Source organism: Piliocolobus tephrosceles, chromosome 7 (assembly GCF_002776525.5).
Source record: "Piliocolobus tephrosceles isolate RC106 chromosome 7, ASM277652v3, whole genome shotgun sequence".
Lineage (NCBI taxonomy): Eukaryota > Metazoa > Chordata > Mammalia > Primates > Cercopithecidae > Piliocolobus > Piliocolobus tephrosceles.
The window spans coordinates 71620977-71647684 of NC_045440.1; the positions used below are offsets into that span (position 1 = coordinate 71620977).

General features: G+C 38.3%; 1 protein-coding gene across 2 annotated transcripts in view; it reads right to left on the minus strand.

Moving 5' to 3' along the window:
* Positions 1–566: 566 nt before the first annotated feature.
* LACTB2 (lactamase beta 2) overlaps positions 567–26708 on the minus strand; it is a 35246-nt gene continuing 9104 nt past the window's right edge. The window contains exons 3-8 of one of the 2 annotated variants that reach the window (XM_023184037.2): positions 23953–24079; positions 11053–11231; positions 7924–8072; positions 5870–5951; positions 5136–5224; positions 567–667 (exon numbers count right to left, since the gene is read on the minus strand). In XM_023184037.2, coding sequence (XP_023039805.2) covers positions 5181–5224; positions 5870–5951; positions 7924–8072; positions 11053–11231; positions 23953–24079 — 581 coding nt within the window. In that variant the 3' untranslated portion in view covers positions 567–667; positions 5136–5180. Of the gene's footprint in view, positions 668–4587; positions 5225–5869; positions 5952–7923; positions 8073–11052; positions 11232–23952; positions 24080–26708 lie in introns of those variants that run through there. The other variant, XM_023184036.2, reaches the window with a different exon arrangement.

Genomic DNA, 26708 nt, shown 5'->3' on the forward strand with positions numbered 1-26708 from the left:
GGCAAAGTTATTCAGTAAGGTAACTATATTGGTCCAGAATCTTCCTGTGACAGTCTTCTTCTGGAAACAGATTTCACTCACTCCAGCCACAGGGGTAGCTAGGCTAAATACAGAACCTAATGTTTCCTTGACCACAGGGACTGGTCTAAGGGATGGGTAATGAACCAGTATAAATCACTGAATTCTTCCCCTAGGATTTTTCATGTCGAAGCTAGACAAATCAGCTTTTTCTGCTGGTTATAGAGTGGTGAGAATACGAGCCTAGAGGCCAGGTATGGGGGCTCATGACTGTAATCCCAGCACTTTGGGAGACTGAAGCAGGAGGACTGCTTGAGCTCAGTTCAAGACCAGCCTGGGCAACATGGCAAGACTTTATCTCTACAAAAAACAAATACATAAATAAATATTAGCCAGGCATGGTAGCCTGCACCTGTGGTCCCAGCTACTGGGACAGTTAAGATGGGAGGATCACTTAAGCCTGGGAGGTGGAGGTTGCAGGAGCCATGTTTGTGCCACTGCACTCCAGCCTGGGTGATATAGCAAGATCTCATCTCCCCCGCCCAAAAAAAAAAAAAAAAAAAAAAAAGTACTGTGAGCCCAGAGGTCCCATAACCATGTCCATGTCCTTCATCATGTGAAGAACCCAGTTGAATGTAGGGTCTCTTACCTGCAAAGATAAATAGAGGTGAGAGGTTTGGGGTTGTATTGATGGGAATGTAAACATCTGTTCTTGTTCACAGGCTTAGCTTTGCTCTACCCTTATTCTTCTCAGGTTGGTTACATGTGCCAACCAACTTCCCCCTTTGCTTAAGCTTGTTGAAATAAGTTTCTGTTACCTGTAACAAAATATATCTTATCTGCTTAGGTCCAGTTCCATACATCTGAGTGCCTACTAGGTATCTCCCTTTGGATGTTTCCTGGTACTTCAAACTTGTATCTGTAGTAAAACGCATCTTTCTTCTCTTCTGTACTCTACCTGTCCCATTTCTTCTGTTCTCTCAATCTGGTTACCAACATCTACCCAGCTGCCCAAGTCAGAAATCTATAGCTCTTCTAGACTTCTCTCTGTCTACCTGATCCCCCATCTCTCAATAACTAATAGGTTTCTAAGTGCTATTCCTCTTCTTTAATATTTATCCTATATCTTATCCCCCATTCTAGTATCCTTGATACCCCTTCTGTTTTTTTCCTTCCCCCATGATACTGAAAACATCAAATCTCAGAATGCTTACGCTCCCCACTGCCTCTGTTCAATGGGGTCCCTGTCCCCTTCTGATAAAACTTGTGGTCCCTGATGATTGGTCCAGAGCAGTCAGCATAAAGGCTGGTCAGTAACATATAAGAAAGTGTGGCAAGAAAATTCTCTCAAACAGAGAACAAATACACCAATCAGATCGTTTTCTATGAGGAGATCAGTACCTGAGACATGAAGAGGGCTACTCAGTTGCCAAACAGAGGCTGAAGATAAGCAGAGAGAAGGCAGAGGTGACAACAAGCAGGCTTTGGAAACTCTTGAATAAACAGAACATGAGTAAGCAAAAACTTCCGGGTGCTGTGAACGGAAGGTAAAGTGATTGTCTGAAGTACTGGAAATGAATAGAGGAATGAAATCACCATAATAGAAGAGGACCAACTCTTGCTGTGAGGATACAACAAAACAATACTAGAACTGCCCCAGAACCTGAACTGCTTTCCAATTCCTAAAGTATACATACCCCAACCTGTTTGAAACACGGCTGGATAACAATACGTTGCTTCCTGTGTGATTTCTGTGTTCCCCTGAGATTCTTGTTATCCCTATGGCCTCAACACACAATAACATAAATTCTAGTTGTATAAATTAGTTCCCCAACCAAATGATGCTCTGCCATATCTATGTGCATACATGATTTCCTCCAATTGGAACAATTCTCCCATCTCCCATATAGAAACCCCTAACTTTGCCTACCATGTACCCATCTTTTAAGACTGAGCTCAAGGTCCTCTAAGCAGCTTTCTATAACTCAGCCAGGTAAGCTCCTCTTCCTTTACTCTCTAGCACATGGTAATTGTATGTCTTCATAAATAAAATATGAGCTTCTTTTGTTTACCTTTGTATCCCCGGGCCTGGCCCAGTACCCAGGACAAAGCAGACATTTAATGAATGCCATTGTTTTGGTTAAAGCTCTCAGTTGCTAGACTCTTTCAATAAACAATAAATGTACTAGCCTTCCATTATCACCCCTCTTCCAATATATCTAATTACAGTCTGCAGTATCTGAAGTGGGCCACAGTACTAAAAAAAGACAATGATTCCATGGCTTTTATGTAAGATTTCCTCAGCTCAGAATGCCCTTCTCATCCCTGTTCCCCAACTTCTTCCAAGAATAGAAGTAGGAAGTCCAGAATTAATTGCACTAGTTCAGGCAAGAGAGGATGATGGCCTGGACTAAGGAGTATTGGTGGTGTAAGAGGTAGTGATACATTCTGGAGGTGGAATAGGCATTAAGTACTTGGTGAAGATTTGGTTATAAGAGGAGGAAGAGAAGCATATCAAAAACGAATCCTGGAGTTTGAGACCAGCCTGGCCAACATGGTAAAACCCTGTTTCTACTAAAAATACAAAAATTAGCTGGGGCTATAATCCTAGTTATTCGGGAGGCTGAGGCAGGAGAATCGCTTGAATCTAGGAGGCAGAGGTTGCAGTGAGTCAAAATTGCACCACTGCACTCTAGCCTAGGCAACACAGTGAGATTCTGTCGCGCAAAAAAAAAAAAAAAAAGAATAAATCCTTTGACCTCAGCCTTGGCTGCACTGTTGGCTTCCCTGGTTTTGAGGCTTTTGGACTTGGATTGAGCCATGCTACCAGCTTCTCTTTTTCCCCAGCTTGCAGATAGCCTATTGTGGGATTTTGTCTTGTAACCGTGTAAGCCAATTCTCCCTAATAAACTCCCTTTTAGATATACATTTGTATTATCGGTTCTGCTCCTCTGGAGAACGCTAACACAGTATCATTCAGTGATATTAAGTACACTGACAGTGTTTTGCAATCACCACTACCACCTATCTCCAGAACTCTTTTCATCTACCCAAACTGCAAAACTTCTTACATGAAACACTAACTTCCCATTTCCCCTTCCTCCTAGTCCCTGGTATCCACCATTCTTCTTTCTGTCTGTATGAATTTGATCACTCTAGGCACCTCCTATAAGTACTATTGTATAGTATTTATCCTTTTGTGACAGGCTACTGTCACTTAGCATAACGTCTTCAAGGTTCATCCATGTTGTAGCACGTCAGAATTTCCCTCCTTTGTAAGAAGAAATATATTCCGCTATACGTATATAGCATATTTTATTTATCCAGTTGTCCTTCAACAGACATTTAGGTTGCTTCCACCTTTTGGCTATTGTGAATAAAGTTGCTGTGAACATGGATGTACAAATGTCTGTTCAAGTCCCTGCTTTTTATTTTTTGGGTATATACTCAGAAGAGAAATTGCTGACCATATGGTAATTCTAAAGGTTTTTTTAAGGAAGTACCATACTGTTTTCCATAGTGGCTACGCGATTTTATGTTCCTATCAGCAATGCACAAGGATTCCTCCACATTCTTGCCAACACTTGTTATTTATTTATTTATTTATTTTTAATTTTTAATAATAGCTATCCTAATGGGCCTGAAGTGGTATCTCGGGGTTTTAACATTTATCTAATGATGAGTGATGATGAATATCTTTTCATGTGTTATGGGCCACTTGTGTATCTTTTGTGGAGAAATGTCTATTCAAGTTCTTTGCCTATTTTTCAATTAGGATGATTTTGTTTTTGAGTTTATAGTTATTTTGTAATAAGAACCAGTTCTAGGAATACGGGTCTAGGTCTTCAAAGCATGAGAATAAGTGTATTAGAATGGTATGAAAATTCTAGGGACCTTGGGAAAAGAGGCAGAAAGAGATGAAGCTGCCAAAGAAAATTAAAAAAATGTTAAGTCTGGCTGGGTATGGTATGGTAGCTCATGCCTATCATCCCAGCACTCTGGAAGGTTGAGGCAGGAGGAATGCTTGAGCCAGGAGTTCAAGACTAGCCTAGGCAACATAGTGAGATTCTGTCTGTATAAAAAATAAAAACATTAGCCAGGTGTGGTGCTGTGTGCCTGTAGTCCCAGCTATTCAGGAGGCTGAGGTGGGAGGATTGCTTGAGCCTGGGAGGTAGAGACTGCAGTGAGCTGAGATTGCACAATTGCACTCCAGCCTAGGTGACAGAGAGAGACTGTCTCAAAAACAAACAAATAAAAAACTTTTTAAAGTCTCACTCTTTAGAGAAGAGTAAACAAAATGCACTCAGAATTCTGGGCTTATTTAGTATTGTAGTTTGAGAACTGTATAAGCAAGCACTGGTGGACTGCCTTGTGAACCTAACCACTATATAAGAACACTACTTATATAAAAATATAAAAAATACCCTATGTTATAATCCTTTAATTTAAATGTAAACTTTTGATATATAATTCATGTATAAGCTGATGACTATTTACATACTAAAATTTAAACTTGGAAAGTATGTTGGTTGCATTAATGGATTACAGAAATAATTACTCATCATATAATACTTTAAATTAGGAATTTAATATTTTTCAATCACCAAAAATTCATTTGCATGAATCATTTGTGGTATACCAAAATAAGAAAATACACATGATACAGAGTTGTGGGACCAATAGATAGTCATGATATAGTTGATAGAAACATCAAGACAAAGCAATTATGTAGATAGAGACAAGGGTTGAGGAAAGAGTAAGGGTGCATAGAAATCTGTGCTGTTAAATAAAGTAGCTATAGAAAACAGTATTACTGATCACTAATAATAGATAACTGACCACCAAAAATAACATCAAGTTTAAATTGGATAAATTTTATTATTTTTAAAGTAACCATTTTATTGAATCTATTGAAAACTGATAAACTATTAGATTCTGAATTTTTAGTAAAACATTATAAGACCAAGGTTAGAGAAATAACCTATCATACGGTTGTATAGTGTAATTCATATATTTTAGCATAAATATAACATTATTTTAAAGCATATCTAGGGTTATTTTCAATGTTTTATACTTTTATACTCTCTATAAAATAACCTATAGTTAAGAAAACATACCATTCTCTCAAAGCAAAATAAAACAAAGCTTTCTTTAATCTGAAACTAAAGATGAGCTTTCCATTTCTTGTCAGGATCCGTGCTGCTAACTGTAGAAAGAAAATCAGAGAGTAAAAATTTAACAATAGATAAGTAAATGCACTGGATTTTAAGTTACCTTGTGGCTAGAAAAAAGCACTCATTCTTAAAATAATTTTGTTGCTCAATATAAAGTTGGGTATTTTTGGTACATGTAAAAACATTGCTAAGGCTTCCACATCAAATTCAAGCTTAGAATTCTGGCTTTTAAGGATTACATTTCTATAAATCATTAGTTTGACAAACTAACACTAGAAAATAATTACATAATTACTGCTTTAACATCTCTGAGTTTACTACCTTTACCACTGTTTAAAACCTTTGGCTGTTCCCAAATCTACCACATGTAAAATTCTTTGTGGTTTTCGGGTCTGGGAGAATAGAAGTTATCTTCCTACTACATGTCTTTGATTGCTATTCTGGTGGGTAAGGATTGGAATTCCAACTGAGATTCTAATTCCCATGGGAGCCTTTGGTTCCAACTTGTGGTCAACTGGCCCTGTGCTACTGACCTTCCTAGCGCCTGTCTCTCTCCAATTTAAAGTGATATTCATGGGAGAACTCTGATGGGTATGATTTTTCCTCGAAGGAAACTAAGGCATCTGTAAAAATATTTTAAATGCTGGTAATAGAAGAAAATTTGGAAGCATACTCACATATTTTTCCTTCTTTTTCTAGTTTTTTCAAATGAAGCAAGAGATTACGTTTAGCCATTTCATGTAAATTCTCAGGAGTATTCTAAAAGAAAAATGAAGGTGAAAAAAATTCCTTTCTTTAAAAAAAAGAACAGTTAATTTTTTTGAAAGCTTTGAAGAAAAGCAAAATGTAACAGAAATTTATCTTAAACACATTTTTAACTTATAACATTTTTCACAATTTCACTTTGTATACATCTTGTTTTATATTCTATCTATACTCCTATAGATAGAATAGGTTGTAAGCGCCATAAAGACAGTAGCAGTATCTGTTCTTTTTTTTTGAGACAGAGTTTCACTCTTGTTGCCCAGGCTAGAGTACAATGGCACGATCTCAGCTCACTGCAACCTCCGCCTCCCAGGTTCAAACTATTCTCGTGCCTTAGCCTCCCGAGTAGCTAGGATTACAGGCGTGTGCCAGCATGCCTGGCTAATTTTTGTATTTTTAGTAGAGATAGGGTTTCACCACATTGGCCAGGCTTGTCTCGAACTCCTGACCTCGGGTGACCCACCCGCCTTGGCCTCCTAAAGTGCTGGGATCACAGGCGTGAGCCACCATGCCCGGCCCAGCAGCAGTATCTGTTTTGTTCATTACTGAATATTCAGTGTTTAGCATAATAATACATAGCAGAAACACATTAATATTTTATGAATGAATAAATGTAAAAATTATTCTTAGAACGTTTTCATGATGCTACAGACAGTTGGCCCTATAATTTATTTATTAGGTTACAGGGTAATATCTTTGTATAGTTTAATTTAAATTTAATTTTTTTAAAAAAGTTTTTGGGCTGGGTGCAGTGACCCATACCTGTAATCCCAGCACTTTAGGAGGCCGAGGCAGGCGGATCACCTGACGTCAGGAGTTCAAGACCAGCCTGACCAACACTGAGAAACCCTGTCTCTACTAAAAATATAAAATTAGCCAGGTGTGGTGGCACATGCCTGTAATCCCAGCTATTCGGGAGGCTGAGGCAGGAGAATTGCTTCAACCGGGGAGGCGGAGGTTGTGGTGAGCTGAGATGGCACCATCGCACTCCAGCCTGGGCAACAAGAGAGAAACTCTGTCTCAAAAAAAAAAAGGTTTTGAGATACAGTCTTGCACTGTCACCAAGGTTGGTGTGCAATGGTACGACATCGGCTCACTGCAGCCTTTACTTCCCAGGCTCATGTGATCCTCCCATCTCAGCCACCCGAGCAGCTGGGATCACAGGCATGTGCCACCATGCCCGGCTCATTTAAAAAATTTTTTGTAGTTGAGGTCTCACTATGTTGCCCAAGCTTGTCACGAACTCCTGGGCTGAAGCAACCCTTCCACTTAGCCTCCCAAAACGCTGGGATTACAGGGGTAAGCCACCATGCCTGGCCACAAAAGCTTACATTTTTAACCTCTAAGCTATGCTACCTAGACAGCAGACATCTAATAAACATTCAGTGCTGAAAAACTGAATTATACTGAATGCCACATAGTGCTGTCAATACAGTGATATTCTCAGAGGCCACTGAGGTGTAAGGCTCTTTCCCTACATACTACTTTACTCATGTTCTTTGATTTTTTTTTCCTTTTTCTCCATTGTTTGGCATTGCTACTACTTCTCACTGCTTTGCTACTACTTCTCACTGTTACCATCCCAATATTTGTGTCTAGCAGGTCACCCCTCCTTTCTTGGTGCAGGCTAGGACACGAGATAATCAAGATGGCTAGAATAATGCAAAAATTATTACAAAATGTAATCATCAGGCTCTTGGTAGTTTCTCCTACATAGTTAGGCAGTTTCTCCTACATAGTTAAGTATATAAAGTTCAATGATGGCTCAAAATGGCTATCTTTGTTCTCTAAGGCCAGTTTTTGTTTAATTTTAGCGCTGTAGAAAGTTTAGGCTGCTGGTCTCACATCTAGAAAAGTGGCATAACTTCTGATCTGGGATATGATAAGTTTACCATTTCTATAGTCTACTAAATAGATAATTCTAATAAATCTGTGGCTACATACAAATAAGAAAACTGAAAATTACCTTGTAAATAATTTTTACAAGTTCCATTACTGTAAATGATTTCTCAAAGTTCTCACGAAATAATGTAAGAATTTGCTGCTCTCGAATATTTCTGTGAGAAATGTATTGTTGAATTTTAGCTTCAGCATTATGAATTACTGGGCCATGTCCTGAATTAAAATAATTATAAGAGTTACTTCAGCCAGATAAAAAAATACTAAGTACAACAGAAGCTAACTCACTCTATTTAAAAATAATTCATATGATATATTGAAAAAGCATACTAAATGTCAAATATGAACTATTTGGAAAGCTATATAGGTAAAGAGATTTAAAAATTATGTACAATGCCCCCTAATTAGAAAATTATAGCAAATAGAATCTATAGAAAATATTGTGTACATTAAAAATAGGAATACAAATTTAACAATAAAACATAGCAATAAAAACAGCAACTACAATAATAACAATAGGTAATGTTTATGGAGTGCTCACTATGTGCTAGGCACTGCCCTAAATGATTAACATACATTATTCTTACAAGAATCCCATGAAGTAGGTACAATTATTATACCTTTCTTATGGCAGAAACTGAGGCATATGGAGGGTAAATAATCTGTCCACAGTTACATAGCTAAGAAGGGGTGGAGTTAGGATTCTGACGGGATCTCTTAACCACTCTGTGCTCTTGACCATTAGGCTAAGCTTATAAAATACTGCAAAAGGAGAATATAAAAAGCAGTTTCATGTACATGACCAAGCTCTATTAAAAATTCACAAGACCCACAGTAGAACTTTAAGAATCCTATGTATAAGCTTATGTATGTCAGAAATTTTGACAACCCAGATTAAGTTACACTATAATTTACCTCCCCTTTAAGACAGTACACATTAATATTATATATTATACAAGTCTGGAAGAACAATGTTCTCAAATATCTGATAACAAAATATTCAGAAACAGGCTAACCTGTTACGGGATCTGGTTAGACACAGACCTATCATTTATTTGCTGTGTGGCTAATAAATGAGGAAGTATCTGAATCTCTCTAAGCTGTTTCTTCTGTTGTGTGGTGAGGAAACCACTACCCACTTTACAGGGTTTTGGTGAGGATGACAACTGTAAAGGCCCTTGCACAAAACCTGATGGCTAGAAGGCTTTAATATTATGGTAGCTATGGCTACAGAGCATAATTTACATATAAACAACTGCTGTGCTAGTAAGCCAGTTCACTGGATTCATTAAAGTACTCTAGAATCTTTACTAGGCAGCCTCTCATTAGCTTAGCCTGAATGTGAATTCACTGAATGTCTGCCCTCTTCTCTTTAAAAATAGCTGTCTTTAGCAAAAACAAAGCAAAACAAACAAAACCCCCAAAGCTATCAGCCTGCAATCCTTTAACGTCATCATATTAATCTAAATGCCCAGCTCTACTGTATGTTTTTTATTTCCCCAGCAGTAGGAACTCATCACAGAGTATAAATGTGTTGAAGATACTGGATGGATGGATCTTTCAATGGGTTAGGAGCAAGTTAGAAGAACTTAGAAAATTAAGTGACCTAGTCCCTTTTTCCTTTTGGGCCTTTTTGTTGGGTCCTTTCTTAGCTTTCTTAGCTTTTTTTTTTTTTTTTTTTTTTGAGAAGGAGTCTCACTCTGTTGCGTGATCTCTGCTCACTGCAACCTCCGCCTCCCATGTTCAAGTGCTTTTCCTGCCTCAGCCTCTTGAGAAACTGGGATTACAGGTGCCCGCCACGATGCTTGGCTAATTTTTGTATTTTTAGTAGGGATGGGGTTTCACCATGTTGGCTAGGCTGGTCTTGAACTCCTGACCTCAGGTGATCTGCCTGCCTTGGCCTCCCAAAGTGCTGGGATTACAGGTGTGAACCACTGCGCCTGGCCATTTCTTAGCTCTTAAGATGAAGGAGAGATTGATATTGTAGAATAGTCCAGTGAGATCTGAGATATTAATATGTTTCTTTTTCTGGAGAATGGAAATAAGGATTACCATTTTATAGTTGATATAGAAGCTACTGGTATTTCAATATTGTAAATTAAAAAAACTAAAGCTCAGAGGTCAAACATTACCCAAAGTTACACAGCTAAAATGTGGTCCAAATACAAATCAAGTTAACAAAAATGATGGTGGCTTATGGAATGAAAGTATTTTCCCATTTCAATGTAAGCTTATTTCTTTGAACAGTTCTATTAATAACTGTATGTTGAAAAATAACCCTCATATCTTTATCAAAAGTTATTAATATGGCTCTCGGCCTTCTCTTTAACTGCACAGCTAGACAGGACTTAGGGGTGTATTTTTTTCCTTTTCTTTTTTCTTGAGACAGAGTCTCACTCTGTTGCTCAGGCTGGAGTGCAGTGGCGGATCTTGGCTCATTGTAACCTCCACCTCCCAGGTTCAAGCAATTCTCCTGCCTCAGCCTCCCGAGTAGCTGAGATTATAGGTGCCTGGCACCATGCCCGGGTAATTTTTTTATTATTAGTAGAGACAGTGTTTCACCATGTTGGCCAGGCTGGTCTTGAACTCCTGACCTCAGGTGATCTGCCCACCTAGGCCTCCCAAAGAGAGGTATATTTTAAAGAAGTAGTTTATATGTTTTTTTTTTTTCCCCCCGAGACAGAGTCTTGCTTCTGTCGCCAGGGCACATAGCAGTGTGATCTCGGCTGACTGCAACTTCTATCTCCCAGGTTCAAGCGATTCTCCTGTCTCAGCCTCCCAAGTAGCTGGGATTACAGGCGTGTGCCACCACGCTCAGCTAAGTTTTGTATTTTCAGTAGAGACGGGGTTTCACCATGTTGGCCAGGCTGGTCTTGAACTCCTGACCTCATGATCTGCCCGCCTTGGCCTTCCAAGTGCTGGGATTACAGGTGTGAGCCACTGAGCCTGGCCTTATATGTTATCTCTTCAAGGCCAAATACATAAAGAGAGAAGCCAAAATGAACCTTCCTCATCATCTGACACAAATGGTTTGCTAGGTTTGAAAAACTACCCACTTTGGCATGCCTGTAAACCCAGCACTTTGGGAGGTTGAGGTGGGAAGACTGCTTGAGGTCAGGAGTTTGAGAACAACCTGGAAAACACAGCAAGACCTTGTCTCTATTTAAAAATACAAAAAAATTAAAAAATTACCCACCTGGATATATAATATCAGCTTTAATTTTCAATAACTCTTTTAAAGAGTTCATATAATCATAGAGGTCTTCAAATATTGTTGTTCCTTCCCCTAGGATGCAGTCACCAGAAAAGATAGCATTTTCCTCCTCTAAGAGTAGAGCCATATGATCATCAGTGTGGCCAGGTGTATATAGAACTCTGATTGAAAGAAGAAATAAGGAATAATAACAATTATGAACTCAGGCTTAGAAGAAATTTTGAGAAGTAAATTATTCTCTATCCTTATCTTTAGACACAAATAAACAGATGAGTTAAAAAGTTTCTTTTTTTTTTCTTGTACCCACTGAAAATTATCATTAGAAAATGCTCTCCTTCAACTAAACGAAGATTCTCACTCTGAAGTAAAATTTAATACTTTTCCCACCCTTTTTTTTCTTCTTTTTTTTTTGAGACAGGGTTTCACTCTCTTACCTAGGCTGCAGTTCAGAGGCACAATCACAGGTCACTGCAGGCTCAATCTTCCAGGCTCAAGTGATCCTCCCACCTTAGCCTCCTGAGTAGCTGGAACCACTGGTGCGGGCCACCAAGCCTGGCTAATTTATTTTTATTTTTTGTAGAGACAGGATCTCACAAAATTGACAGGCTGGTCTTGAACTCTTAGACTCAAGCAATCCTGCCACCTCGGCCTCCCAAAATGCTGGAATTATAGGCATGAGCCACCTCGTCTGGCCTCCTACCTTTTTTCTTATTTTATAAGTAATAAGCACTGATTATAACAAATTTGGAAAATAGAAAAGGAAAGTATTTAAAAGAAATGAACATCAACAACCATTTCTATTCCTCAGAGGGAGTGCTTTTATTATTATAGAATATATATTTATTTTCTATGCATATTTATATTTTAAAAACAAAACTGTGATATTGTTTTAATACCTGCTTTTTGAATTCTTAACTTACTATATTGTATTTTCCTACATCATTATATGTTTACATCATTTTATACACACACACATACACACACACACACACACACACACACACATATATATGTTTATTTTTGAGATAGGTCAAGGTCCTGCTATGTTTTCCAAGCTGTTCTCACCCAGGCTGAAGTATGGTGGCGTGATCCTGGCTCACTGCAGCCCTGACCTCCTGGGCTCAAGCAATTCTCCCACTTCAGCCTCCCGAGTAGTTGGGAGCACAGGTATGTGCCACCACGCTTGGCTAATTTATTTTTATTTTTTGTAAAGACAAGGTCTCTCTATGTTGCCTAGGCTGGCATCAGTATATACTTTTCAAAGACAAGTATTTAAGCGCTTAGCACAGCAGGTGGCACAAAGTTGCATGCTTAATAAATGGTAAAAAATTTATTTTAGTAGTGATTATCTAAAAGCTTAAAAGAAACTTTCTTAACAGGCAGCAGGTGGTCAGAAAAAGACTCTTTAATCTATTTTTTTGCTAATTAAAAATTTTAAGAACAGAGCTTTTTTTTTTATAGATTTTACCCTACATAAGAAATTTAGCGTGCTTTTGTTTCCTTTTTCCTTTCCTCCAATTTTCAGTTTTTGTTGACAAAACTGATTATAATACTTTTAAAGTATGACAGGTATTTTATTTCAAAATTTCTTATTTACATTTATATTGTTTTGTAACTATGCCAACAAGAAACCAGATAAAAAGCTGAGTTCAAATAATCTGTTCTGCAAAGCACCCCCTGACTTCTCAGCAATATACAGACTTAATTCTCTGTACTGGTCTCCCTTGCCTCTACATTATTATTCTACTTTGAATTATATATTATTCTATAGGCTTCAGATTGTTTTGTTTACTATTCTACCTCACAAGATTATGAGTTCCAGAAGGGCAGGACTCTCATCTTATTTTTATATACCCAGTACTTGGCACTTAGTAGTAGCTAATTTTAGCAATAGATTGCTTTCCATGTGCCAGGCACTGTCTTCAGGGATTTACACATATTACACATTTAATCCTTACACTACTTTGGGTTAGGCATTATAACCTCTCTATTTTACATTTTACATAAATAAATCACAGCAAACAGCAAAAAATGTCTAAAGGAATATGGTTTAAATTATATTTTATTTAGTTTAAGAGGATAATTACCTGTCTATTCTAGTCAGTATTGAGTTATTATGTGCTTGGAATAGATATCTAATTCTCTATCTGTATATATAATTTTTTGTTTTTATTTTTTTGAGACAGGGTCTCGCTCTGTCACCCAGACTGGAGTGCAGTGGTGCAATCTTGGCTCACTGCAACCTCTGCCTCTCAGGTTCAAGCAATTCTTCTGCCTCAGCCTCCCAAGTAGCTGGGACTACAGGTGCTCACCACCACGCCTGGCTAATTTTTGTATTTTTAGTATAGATGGGGTTTCACCATGTTGGCCAGAGTGGTCTCAAACACCTGACCTCAAGTGATCTGCCCACCTTGGCCTCCCAAAGTGCTGGGATTACAGGCGTGAGCCACTGTACCCAGCCATGCTTGGAATATACTTAATAAATCTTCACAATAACGGAATATTTTGTGGGAACAGGGTAAATGTGACGACATATAGATGAGTGATAAGTGACTTATCAGACAGGAGAAAACAGAAGCCTAAATAAGCAGCGGGGAAAGCTGAGAACCAATCAGATTTGCACTGCAGAATTCCTCAAAGTGTAAGGATTTGGGAAATCTGGAAGTGAAGGGTGAAGTGGAAGGAAGGTGACTGAAATAAGAAGTCTATTGAAAGTCTTTTTAACAAACATTCAGATCCTCAGAGTCTCTTCCCACTTTGAATTGAGAAGTGCCCCAATCTCACTAAGGGAAACGCTGGAGGTTTAATCTTTGAAGAGGGTAAAACAAGGCACAGATAGAGGAAGAGACAATATACTAAAAAAAAAAAAAGGAAGATTACAAGAATATATGTAGATTCCTATGCCTTCTTTCCACACTCAGCTTCTATAATTCTGGCAGCCAGGCCTTTACCCTACATGAAGATTAGAAGAGTCTTTTTCTAAGTTATTTTACCAGCTCAGGAAGAAAGACTCTATGATACCAATGATGGAAGGTCCCCAACTGAAGAGCTCATCCAGATTATCCTACAGTGAGGCTTAAAGCCTACAGAAGACTCCCCCTCACATTCTCAGAGCTCCCAAATAGCTCTGTAGTTTCCATTAGAACACAATTAGTAAACATCAGAAGATAATCAGGATTACTAGTCATCCAAGGGAAGTCATGTTGAAGACAGTGAATAAAAACGAACAAGTAAACAAAGGCAGTTATGAAGAAAGTTTCCAAAAGAATCAAACCCCATAGAATATAATATCCTCAGCAAAAAGAGAAGAAATTGCAACTATGAAACAAGAATAGGGTAGTATAAAAGGAACATTTCGGAAACAAAAAGGGTTCCTGAAAATTACAAATCTGAGAACAGAAATAAAAACATGTAGTAAGATTAGGTGATAAAGTTAATAAAAATCTCCCAGAAAGTGTAGTAAAAAGGCAAAAAGATGAAAAATGAGAGAGAAAAAAAATAAAGTTAGAGTAGTACAGGAGTTCTAACAAAATAATAGGAATTTTAATAAATGAAACAGCACAAAAGAGATGACAGAAAATATGCACCTCAAGAAAAGTTTTGGAACTGAAGGACATGTTTCCAGACTGAAAAGGCCTATCACGGATTGACAAATACTCCGCTTTGACTAAAACTAGTCAACTCCTCTGAGTTTTTTCTGATGATGGGACTCAGAACACACCACCGCCAAAATATGGCACCTTTGCATGCTGAGTATTTTAAGATGAAGGAATCACTGTGAAATTTCAGGATACAGTGGACAAGAAGGAAAAAAGCAAAAGCCAGGGACCAAAAAAGTTAGCAACAGAAGGGCTTTAGCTTTCTCTATTGCAATATTGAAACCAGAAGGAAATGAAACCTTGCAGACAATACTGAGAAGGAAAAAGACTTTCAACTTAGAATCTATACTCATAAATACCTTAAATCAAGTTAGATGAAAAAAGGCTACTTTTAGACATCTAAGGTCTCAAAAATTCACCATTTCTCAGGAAGCTATTGGAGGTGGGTTTCTCTAAAACAGAGGGGGTTTTAAGAAAGTTATGGGACACTGGAGAGAGGCAAAGTTCCAGAAGCCCCGGGTGAGAGTGCAGGGAATTCTGAAATGACACCAGCACCAGGCCTGGAGGAAAACAAGCTGAGACAGGAGCAAGTTATTAGCTGGGAGGCTTAAAGGGAAGGTTCTTTCAGAAGATGAAATTGAGAGAATCCATGATACATTTAAACACCCTAAGGGAAGATTTATATACTCAGAGTTAAATTAGTGATAAATACACAGAAAACTATCCAAAATAACAAAGCAAAAACAATGACTAATTGCAGGAAAGCAGGAAAAGTAAGCATAGTTTACTACACGGCTCAGCTGTAAAGTGTCTACAGTCATAACAACATCAACACCAAATGCTGATCTAACCAGCATTATGACAGGTTAGAGGACAGGAATGGTACTCAAAAGTGGGAGAAGAGGAAAACCCAATTCTAATTTTTTCATAGTGGAAAGTTAATAAATATCTCAAATTGAAAAATAAGATGTAGCAAAGAATCAAATAGTCCTCTAAGATTTGTAACTGTTACTGCTCCACTGTATAATTTCTTTCTCCCTAGACGCAACCACTTTCACCTCTTAGCTAATCATTTATGTCATTTGTCTGTATGTTCCTATACAACAAAAAAGGTAATTATGTGTCTCTCTTCCTTGGGACCTTGATGAGCCTAGTCATGATATGTAAATGTTTTCAAGTTTGGATTTTAGATTCTAGAAGCCACACTAATAAGTAAACCTTTTGAAACATGTTTTTTAAAAAATTGTATCATTATTTTTAAGAGATGAGGTCTCACCCTGTCACCTAGTCTGGAGTGCAGTGGAGTGATCATGGCTCAGCCTTGAACTCCTGGCATCAAGGGATCCTCTGGGATTATAGGTGTGAGCCATCATGTAAACCTGTCTTTTTACAAAACTATCTGATTATAGTTTAATTTAGAATACAAAACTCGTTTAGGCCAACCTTATATTAAAAAATAATCTATAAAAAGTAGTATACAGAAATAAATATGAAGCTATTTGTGTTAAGCTTAACTCACAGGACCACATTATTAATTAATAAGCAACAGTGAAGCTCTAGTAAAAAGATGTGTGACTGTCATTAGAGCTAAAGGTTCAGTATTTTCACAGGATAATTCTACCAAACATTTAAAGGTCAGATAATTTCACTACTATGTACTTAAACTCTCCTGAAGCATAGAAAAAGGCCAGGTGCGGTAGCTCACACCTGTAATCCCAGCACTTTGGGAGGCTGAGGCCTGAGGTCAGGAGTTTGAGATCAACCTGGCCAACATGGCGAAACCCCGCCTCTACTAAAAATACAAAAATTAGCTGGGCGTGGTGGCAGATACCTGTAATCCCAGCTACTCAGGAGGCTGAGGTAGGAGAATTGCTTGAACCCAGGAGGTGGAGGTTGCAGTGAGCCAACATCGCACCACTGCACTCCAGCCTGGGTGACAGAGTGAGACTCCATCTCAAAAAAAATAAAAAAGAAACAGATAAAGCCCCAAACTGACAAAGGTACAAAAGGAAAAATACTACCCAATTTTATTAATATTCTAAAAATAATAACCAAAATATTAACAAAGAGAATCCAAAAGCACATTGAAAGATCATGACCAAATAAGGTTTATTAAAAAATGCAAGAGCCGGGTGCGATGGCTCAAGCCCGTAATCCCAGCACTTTGGGAGGCCGAGACGGGTGGATCACGAGGTCAGGAGATCGAGACCATCCTGGCTAACCTGGTGAAACCCCGTCTCTACTAAAAAATACAAAAAAAAAAACTAGCCGGGCGAGGTGGTGGGCGCCTGTAGTCCCAGCTATCGGGAGGCTGAGGCAGGAGAATGGCATGAACCCAGGAGGCGGAGCTTGCAGTGAGCTGAGATCCGGCCACTGCACTCTAGACTGGGCGACAGAGCGAGACTCTGTCTGAAAAAAAAAAAAAAAAAAAAAAAAATGCAAGAATGCGCCAATATTATAAGATGCCTGAAAATCATAGTAAAGATATGGAGGAAACTAATAAGTTCATCTCCCTAGACAGTGAAAAGACATTTGATAAAATTCAACTCTTAAATAAAAGTATTTAAGAGAACTGAAATGACTATAACTCAGGGAAGTTTCTCCTTTGCCATACATATAAAAATCAACCAAATCCTTAATATTAAATACTGAAACTGTAAAGTCTTTAAAAAAATCTAATAATATAATAGATATAACGTATAAGATATTATTAGGTACTAATGGGAGCAATTATTTTTGAAAGGCCAATGTCTGACATTAAGAACTATTATGTTTTTATAGTTTCCAAGTGTATATTTCATATATTGCAAACAATTACTATATTACAGTTGATCCAATGGCAAGGTATTAAAGAGCTGTTAGAAATCATCTCTTTTGTCTGGTTAAACCTGCTGGAGGCTGTTAATAGAAGTATTCAATGTTATATGAAAATAATTCCAAGGGGTGTATTTCCAGTCAACTATATAAATATGTGTCTGTGTGTGGGGATGTGTCATATTTTGTGAACAATCTTATGAACACATATAATGCATTAACAAACAGAACCCCAATCTTTCTCTTTTTAATCTACAAAAACTCACTTGGAAAACCACTCTTCATCTGAAAACTGTCTTGCTTGCAATGCCTCCTTCATTATCAGCCCTCCCTGACCCCCTAACACACCAGAACTTAATTGTTTTCAGTGATATAAACAGAAAACAAGCAGCAGGGTTTCTTAAATTGGGGAATCAGTAATCTCAATTCTCCAGTCACCTGGGTGGCTGCTGTAATTTGCATAAACCTGTTAAAATTCACTTCACACAGGCAGGAGGAGAAAAGGAAATGACATCAGAGGTGCTTTGCTAAAGATCACAGGAACTGCAGCTGTGGCTTTCCTATTTAGCAGGTAGAAAATTTATCTAGTTTTGTTACTTCTGTGATAGAGTGGACTTTGTAAGGATGACTCTCTTAGAGAATTCAGGACAGTGATCAAAAACTGTCAGACTGACTTTTCTTCAAGAAATTTAACTTAGCTTGCTAGTTTACATCCAGAATCAAATTCTTACTGGAAAACCTTTTTAGTTTTCTACTTTTTACTGCAAGGGTCTTGGTGGATATTATCTCTGTCCCTACTACATTTTATTTTATTTTTTTCAAAGTTGGCAAGTAGGCAAGATCAACTGGCCAATGAATACATGAGGACTGAGACAGATTTTAACCTTCTACTTATGCAACTTTTGCTGAACAAAACTCTTAAGTGCTGTTATTTATATAGAGTTGAACTCTGTCAAATGTCTTTTCACTAGCTAGCTTAACAGAGGTTTTGCTTAAAATATTACATGTTAATATTGAAAACAATTGGGCTTTTCTGACTTCATAAAAGTGAAAACTGAAAACCACGGTCATCAGGAAATTAAATGTTTTATCCAGGCTTTAGCATAATGAGAATTTATATTTTGAGAAAAGATTATTTACAACTAGTCATCTTTAAAATATGTCTGTTTTTGATTCTTTTTGTCGGTTTTCCCCTTAAATCTTTACATAGATTCCCACGAGAGTACAGTAAAACAGAAATTAAATAGAATTCATATAATATTTGAAATCTTTGGCATCAATTCACTCCAGGAATCCAAGACAGTACTCAACTGAAGGGGAAGAAAGCATAAGGGAGATTTCTGGGACACTGATACTGTTCTGTTTCTTCATCTGAATGCTGCTTACGGGCCTTGTTGAATTTGTGAAAATGCATTACTTTGTACATTTATGCTATGTGATCTTTCCTGTTTATATATTATACTTTGATAAGAAGTTTAAAAAAAAAAGTCCTGTTCCACCTGGATGGCAGTTAACATGCAACAGCGGCATATGTTTAATCTGGAAAATTAGGTATAGCTCTAATGAATACCCATGATTCTATGATAACTGTGATAAACCAGTACTGTGATTTCCAAATCTTTGAGACAGAAGAGTCAATAAACCATCTCTACCCCTTTCATTAACTTGGCCTAGGGCTGGAGTGCTTTGGAGGAAATTTCAGTACTGTCAAGAATACTTTTTGAGAAGTAGTAATATAACGTTTGTTTTCCTTTGATGTCATGGGCAAATTATATAACCTGCTATTATATTTTCTTTTTTTTTTTGGAGACAGAGTCTCACTCTGTCACCAGGCTGCAGTGTAGTGGCACTATCTCAGTTCACTGCAACCTCTGCCCTCACAGGCTCAAACAATCCTCTCACCTCAGCCTCCCAAGTAGCTGGGACCACAGGCACACAACACCATGCCTGGCTATTTTTTTTTGTATTTTTGGTAGAGAAGGGGTTTTGCCATGTTACCCAGGCTAGTCTCGAACCACCTGCCTTGGCCTCCCAAAGTACTGGGATTACAGGTGTGAGCCAACACATCTGGCTATATTTTCAATAACAGCATTGTAAGGAAACTGCCCAGAAACTAGCAGGTTTCTAAACTACATTTTGAAAACCACAGCAAGTAGAAAAAAGAGGGCACCAGTTTAAAAGAGGACATGGACATCTACTACTTCATTTTCTCTTAGTCATCTCTTCATCTATTTGCCTCTTTAAAGATACTAACTATATGTAAGATAAATATTCAGTGCCTTCTGTGTGCTAGAGGCGAGGATGTGAGGATGAACCTGGTATCTGCCTGTATCAGAGAATGGCTATCTAGTTACTAAACCCATTTCCTCTATTTTGCTGGGCATACAGTTAAAGTACATTTCCCAGACTCCCTACAGTTAGGGGTGGCTTATGACTGAATTAACAGGCAATGCAACAGAAGACTTGGTCCATGAAAACCTCCCATGCAATACCCCTTCCATGCTTTTCTACCTGCTGGATTAAGCTGCGCGTGGCAACCTTGAAAAAAAAGTCTTGAGGAGGGTAGAATCACAAGATGGAAGGAGCATAAATCATTACTTGCAGAGGGCCACTGGCTAACTGGGAACCTTTTTGGGACTTTATGGGACCAAGAAATAAATTTGTTTCCTATTTGAGCCGTTAAACATTTCTGAGTTGTTTTGCTATCGCAACTGACATTAACTAATATTGTGAACTTAAGGAGCTGATTCCTTTTTAAGGAGACACTTACCCTCCTCCACAAAACCATAATACAACTTAGTAAATGCTATTATAGAATAACATTTATACAAAAGCGGGATAAGAGCAGTTAATTTTGCCCAGAAAGCGTTTTTGATATAAGTAACATGTGAACTGGGCTCTGAAGAATAGATAAGAATTTACCAGGGAGACAAGTAGTGGAAAGAGGTGATATAAACAAAGGCATAAACAGGCATAATATGCCCAGGAGTATTTGTATATTGGCTAAGTGTTTTTGTGAGGGGAGTGGGAACTAAGACCAGAAAAGTGGCCTGGGGTCAGATTGCGGTATGGTAAACAAAACAAACATTATCTTGTATGTGGCGAGAGTCACTAAAAATTTCAAGTAGCACAATGTAGGATGGTAGGCTAAAGGGGAGAGCTGGAGACAGTAAGATAAAGGAGGAGTACTGGTAGTGGATGTGAAGAAGGGATAGCACTGACAAATATGTGTGTGCGTGTGTGTATTTGTGTGTGTATTTACCTATTTTTTTTTTAGAGATGGGTTTCTACTTTGTTGTCCAGGCTGAAGTGCAGTGGCTATTTACAGACTCGATCCCAGTACTGATCAGCATGGGAGTTCTGACCTGCTGTTTCCTATCTGGGCCAGTTCACCTCTTCCTAGGCAACCTGGTGGTCCCCAGCTCCTAAGGTCTGAGAAGTCACCATATTGACGCTGAACTTAACATGGACATGTGATTGGCATACTGCACTACAGCCGAGAATTCCTGGACTCAAGTGATCTTCCTGCCTAAGCCCCTGTGTGGCTGGGACTACAGGTATATGCCACTGTGCTCAGCTGACAAATATATTTTTTCCATAAGTTATTGGGGTATAGGTGGTATCTGGTTACATAAGTCCTTTAGTGGTGATTTGTGAGATTTTAGTGCACTCATCACCTGAGCAACATACACTGTACCCTGTTTGTAGTCTTTTATCCCTCACCTCCCTCCCACCCTTCCCCACAAGGCCCCAAAGTCCATTGTATCATTCTTATGCCTTTGTGTCCTCATAGCTTAGCTCCCACCTATCAGTGAGGACAAATAATGTTTGGTTTTCCATTCCTGAGTTACTTCACTTAGAAGAATAGTCTCCAATCTCATCCAGGTCACTACAAATGCTGTTAATTAATTCCTTTTTTTTTTTTTTTTTTGAGAGGGAGTTTCGCTCTTGTTGCCCAGGCTGAAGTGCAATGACACAATTTCGGCTCACTGCAACCTCTGCCTCCCGGATTCAAGCGATTCTCCTACCTCAGCCTCCCAAGTAGCTGGGATTACAGCCATGCAACACCAGGCCTGGCTAATTTTTGTATTTTTTTTAGTAGAGATGGGGTTTCATCACGTTGGGCAGGCTGCTCTCAGACTCCTGACCTCAGGTGATCTACCTGCCTTGGCTTCCCAAAGTGCTGGGATTACAGGCATGAGCCACCATGCTTGGCCTGTCATTCCTTTCTATGGCTGAGTAGTATTCCATCATATAAATATACCAGTTTCTTTATCTACTCGTTGATGGATGGGCATTTGACTTGGTTCCATGATTTTACAATTGCAAACTGTGCTGCTATGAACATGTGTATGCAAGTATCTTTTTTGTATAATGACTTCTTTTCCTCTGGGTAGATACCCAGTAGCGGGATTGCTAGATCAAATGGTAGTTCCACTTTTAGTTCTTTAAGGAAATCTCCACACTGTTTTCCATAGTGGTTGCACTAGTTTACATTCCCACCAGCAGTGTACAAAGTATTCCCTGTTCACCGTATCCACACCAACATTTACTGTTTTTTGATTTTTTGATTATGGCCATTCTTGCAGGAGTAAGGTGGTATTGCATTGTGGTTTTGATTTGTATGTCTCTGATCACTAGTGATGTTGAGCGTTTTTTCATGTTTGTTGGCCATTTGTATATCTTCTTTTGAGAACTGTCTATTCATGTCCTTAGCCTACTTTTTGATGGCCTTGTTTTTTCTTACTGATTTGTGTTCGTTGTAGATTCTAGATATTAGTCCTTTGTCAGATGTATAGATTATGAAGATTTTCTCCCACTCTGTGGGTTGTGTGTTTACTCTGCTGTTTGTTCCTTTTGCCATGCAAAAGCTCTTCAGTTTAATTAAGTCCCAACTATTTATCTTTGTTTTTAATACATTTGCTTTTGGGTTCTTGGTCATAAAATCTTGCCTAAGCCAGTGTCTAGAAGGGTTTTTCCAATGTTATCTTCTAGAATTTTTATAGTTTCAGATCTTAGATTTAAGTCCTTAATCCATCTTGCATTGATTTTTGTATAAGCTGAGAGATGAGGATCCAGTTTCATTCTCCTATATGTGGCTAGCCAATTATGCCAGCACCATTTATTGAAAACGGCGTCCTTTCCCCACTTTATGGTTTTGTTTGCTTTGTCAAAGATCAGTTGGCTGTAAGTATTTAGGTTTATTTTTGGGTTTTCCATTCTGTTCCATTGGTGTATGTGACTATTTTATATTGGTACCATGCTGTTTTGGTGACTATGGCCTTACAGTATAGTTTGAAATCAGGTAGTGTGATGCCTCCAGATTTGTTCTTTTTGCTTAGTCTTGCTTTGGCTATGCGGGCTCTTTTTTGGTTCCATGTGAATTTTAGAATTGTTTTTTCTAATTCTGTGAAGAATGATGGTAGTATTTTGATGGGGATTGTGTTGCATTTGTAGATCGCTTTTGGCAGTATGATTTTCACAATATTGATCCTACACAAACATGAGCTTGGGATATGTTTCCATTTGTTTGTGTCAGCTGACAAATATTTTTGATGTAAAAACTAACCTGATCAGTGTAGTGGGCAAGGCGAGGGGCATGGTAAATGTCAAGAGCAGTGCAAGGTAATCCTGAAGCCTCTGTCTTAGAAGAATGAGTAAAGTCTTACATACTGAGAAAAGTGATGTTCTGAGATCAGAAAACAGGTACAGATTGTGGGGGAGACAGGAGTTCAGTTTTAAAATAACTGAGTTTGAAATACCATTTTGAAGCCCTCAGATAGGTCATGAGGTATGACTGATCAGGCCTAAAACTTATTTAATTTACGTATGAGTCATCGTTTGGAAGTGAGAATATGGGAAAGCCCTGAATTGAATTGATAGGTAGATCCCTAAGCCTCCTTAGGAGACAACGCTAATTTTTTAAAGTGTAAATTCCATTTTTCAAAAAAATGGTAATCATATGATTCAAATAAACAATTTAATAAAGAGTGAAGTCTTTTTTTCTCATTTCTCAAGCAACTCATTTTCTCCTCCCAGAGTAAGCAATGTTATTGGGTTTCTTTTGTATCTTTCCTAATGTACTCTTATACACATACCAGCACATATGCATAAATCTTCTGTCCGTTTTTTTTTTTTTTTTTGAGACAGGGTTTCACTCGGTTGCACAGGCTGGAGTATAGTGGTACAATCTTGACTCACTGCAGCCTCCACCTCCTGGGTTCAAGCGATCATCCCATCTCAGCCTCCTGAATGGCGAGGATTACAGGCATATGCCACCATGCTCAGCTAATTAAATTTTTTTTGGGTAGAGACAAGGTCTCACTATATTGCCTAGGCTGGTCTTGAACTCCTGGGCTCAAACAATCTTCCCATCTCAGCCTCCCAAAGTGCTGGGATCCTTCCATCCTTTTTTACGACACATATACACAGACCCTTCACCTTCCCTGGTTAAGGGACATTTACTTACCTTAGAGTGGCTCCCTCAGTCTTAATCACATCTCCATCTTTCAGATAAACATATTGTTGCTCTCCATTTCCTATAATTTCTTCTCTCTGAGGATTCCGTGGGAGTTTTTTAATGCAATAGGTAGTGTCTAGTCATAAAACATATAAAATATATTGATTCACACTTTCAATTATAATTAAGCCTTTTAAGAGATCAACTTTCATAGAGCTAACACTTGTGAATGACTGCATAAAATATTAACATTTAGAGACAACAGAAAATGGGATGAATTATAGCAGGTTATCTCTGGGATGTAACTTCAACCAAACAGCTCTTCATTCTTTCATGCCCCTCTAGGTTTACATGAAAGCCTCTATATTTTTCAAGTCACTCCTAGTTTATATAAAACATTTAAAGGCCGGGTGCGGTGGCTCAAGCCTGTAATCCCAGCACTTTGGGAGGCCGAGATGGGCAGATCACGAGGTCAGGAGATCGAGACCATCCTGGCTAACACGGTGAAACCCCGTCTCTACTAAAAAATACAAAAAAAAACTAGCTGGGCGAGGTGGCGGGCGCCTGTAGTCCCAGCTACTCGGGAGGCTGAGGCAGGAGAATGGTGTAAACCCGGGAGGCGGAGCTTGCAGTGAGCTGAGATCCGGCCACTGCACTCCAGCCTGGGCGACAGAACTAGACTCTGTCTCAAAAAAAAAAAAAAAAAAAAAAAACATTTAAAAGTAGTTCTTCATAATCTCAGCTAGCTTTGGCATCCCGACAAGTGTTGAAGAGGCAGTAATACAGAACCTGGAAACTTTTCTCTATCCAGATGCCTAACATGTAGCAAAGGTGTCATACAGTAATTAATAACAAAAGGATGATAGCATGAGGTCCTTGCTATGAGTACTGAAATGAAGCCCCAAACCAGTGGCTAAGATATTAAACCTTTAAAATAAGCTTAATCTATACCACCGCTCACTGACACAAAGAAAATAAATTAATTAACCAATTAACAATTGAGTGCCAATTAACTAACCAGTATACTAGGTACACTGAATACAATCACTGTGATATCAAAGTTCTTAAAAGTTGCCCTGATTGGGAAACTAAAACTTACAAACATGAAACAAAGAACTATATTTGGTCCCATTGAATGAATATTAAATGGACAATTCGGCTAATAAAGGCAGCAGGAGTTCAGAGAAAGGAGAGTTAGGAAAGGATTTATAAATATGATAGAACTTGAGGTGTGACTTACAGGAGGAGCAGGATGGGTAAAGGTACAGAGAAGGAGTTGTAGGTAAGGGGAACTGCATTAGAAAAGGCATTAAGTCCAGGCATGGTGGCTCACACCTGTAATCCCAGGACTTTGGGAGGCCAAGGCGGGCAGATCATGAGGTCAGGAGTTCGAGACCAGTCTGGCCAATGCAGTGAAACCCCATCTCTACTAAACATACAAAAAAATTAGCCAGGTGTGGTAGTGTGTGCCTGTAGTCCCAGATACTAGGGAGGCTGAGGCAGGGGAATCGAGTGAGCCGGGGAGGTGGAGGTTGCAGTGAGCCAAGATCGCGCCATTGCATTCCAGGCAGAGCAGCAGTGTGAGACTCTGTCTCAAAAAAAAAAAAAAAAAAAAACCAACCAACCAACCAACCAAACAAAAGTATTAAAATGAGAATGAACATGACATATGTCTGACAACATAATGCTATCACTTTTTCTACTGCAAAATACTGGCTGGGAAGAGTGGAGATAAAGTTGGATAGGTAAGATGAGCTCAGATCAGAAAGGGTCTTAAATTACCTTTTACAAAATAGAAGAATATAAACTTTACCATGTGTAATCACTACACATTCTTTAGTAAGATAATGAAATAGTGTTAACTCATGATAAATATGGCGGCTGTGGGTAAGGAGACCAAAAGGAGATCAGAGAGCCCAGGAGGGGAATGACTGCAATTTCCCAGCTGGAAGGTAATGAATATTAGGGTTAAGATGGTAGCACTGGAAATATGAAGGCAGAAAGAGATACTTCAAAGAAAAATGGACAAAGTACAGGAATCTGCTAGTTTGAGGATAAGGGAGACAAACACTAAAATAAAAAGAAAAGAAACAACAACAAATACCACTTCCCCTTCCAACCCCAAACTCTATTATTTTGTATCTTAGAGGCCAAAGGAAAACAATGATATGCTTTTCTGGGAATTGACATCATATAACAAGATTGAGATACTGAGTTTTTTTTGTTTATTTTGTTTATAAGCTGTATAATTTTATCTTTCAGTAAAGAAACGGAGGCGTTACATTTCTGCTTATGAGACCTTTAGTAGACAATTTAAAAAATCACAATTATATCAAAATTACAAAATGAATGTCATACTATAACTTTGTATCTGTTTTCAAACTTATGTGTGAATATAAATGATAACACATATCCTATTTGAGTGGTTGTTGGAGGCTGGGGATGGGGGAAATCACTGCAAAGCAGCATGAAGGGACTGTTTTTGGAATGGAGGAAGTGTTCCATATCTTGACTGGAATGGTCACGTAGGTATTCATGTTTGTTAAAACTCACCAAACTGTTCACTTAAAATGGGCATATTTTATGTATGTAAATTAAAGCTCAATAAAATTGATTTATGAAGGAAAAAAGTGGGCTACAAACATTTTAAGTTTTCAAACTGAAAAACCTGAAGAGTTGGCTGAGGCGACAAAGCTAATTAAGAAATCACAGAATAGTTTTTTTTTTCCCCCGCAAACAGGGTTTCACTTTGTAGCTCAGGCTGG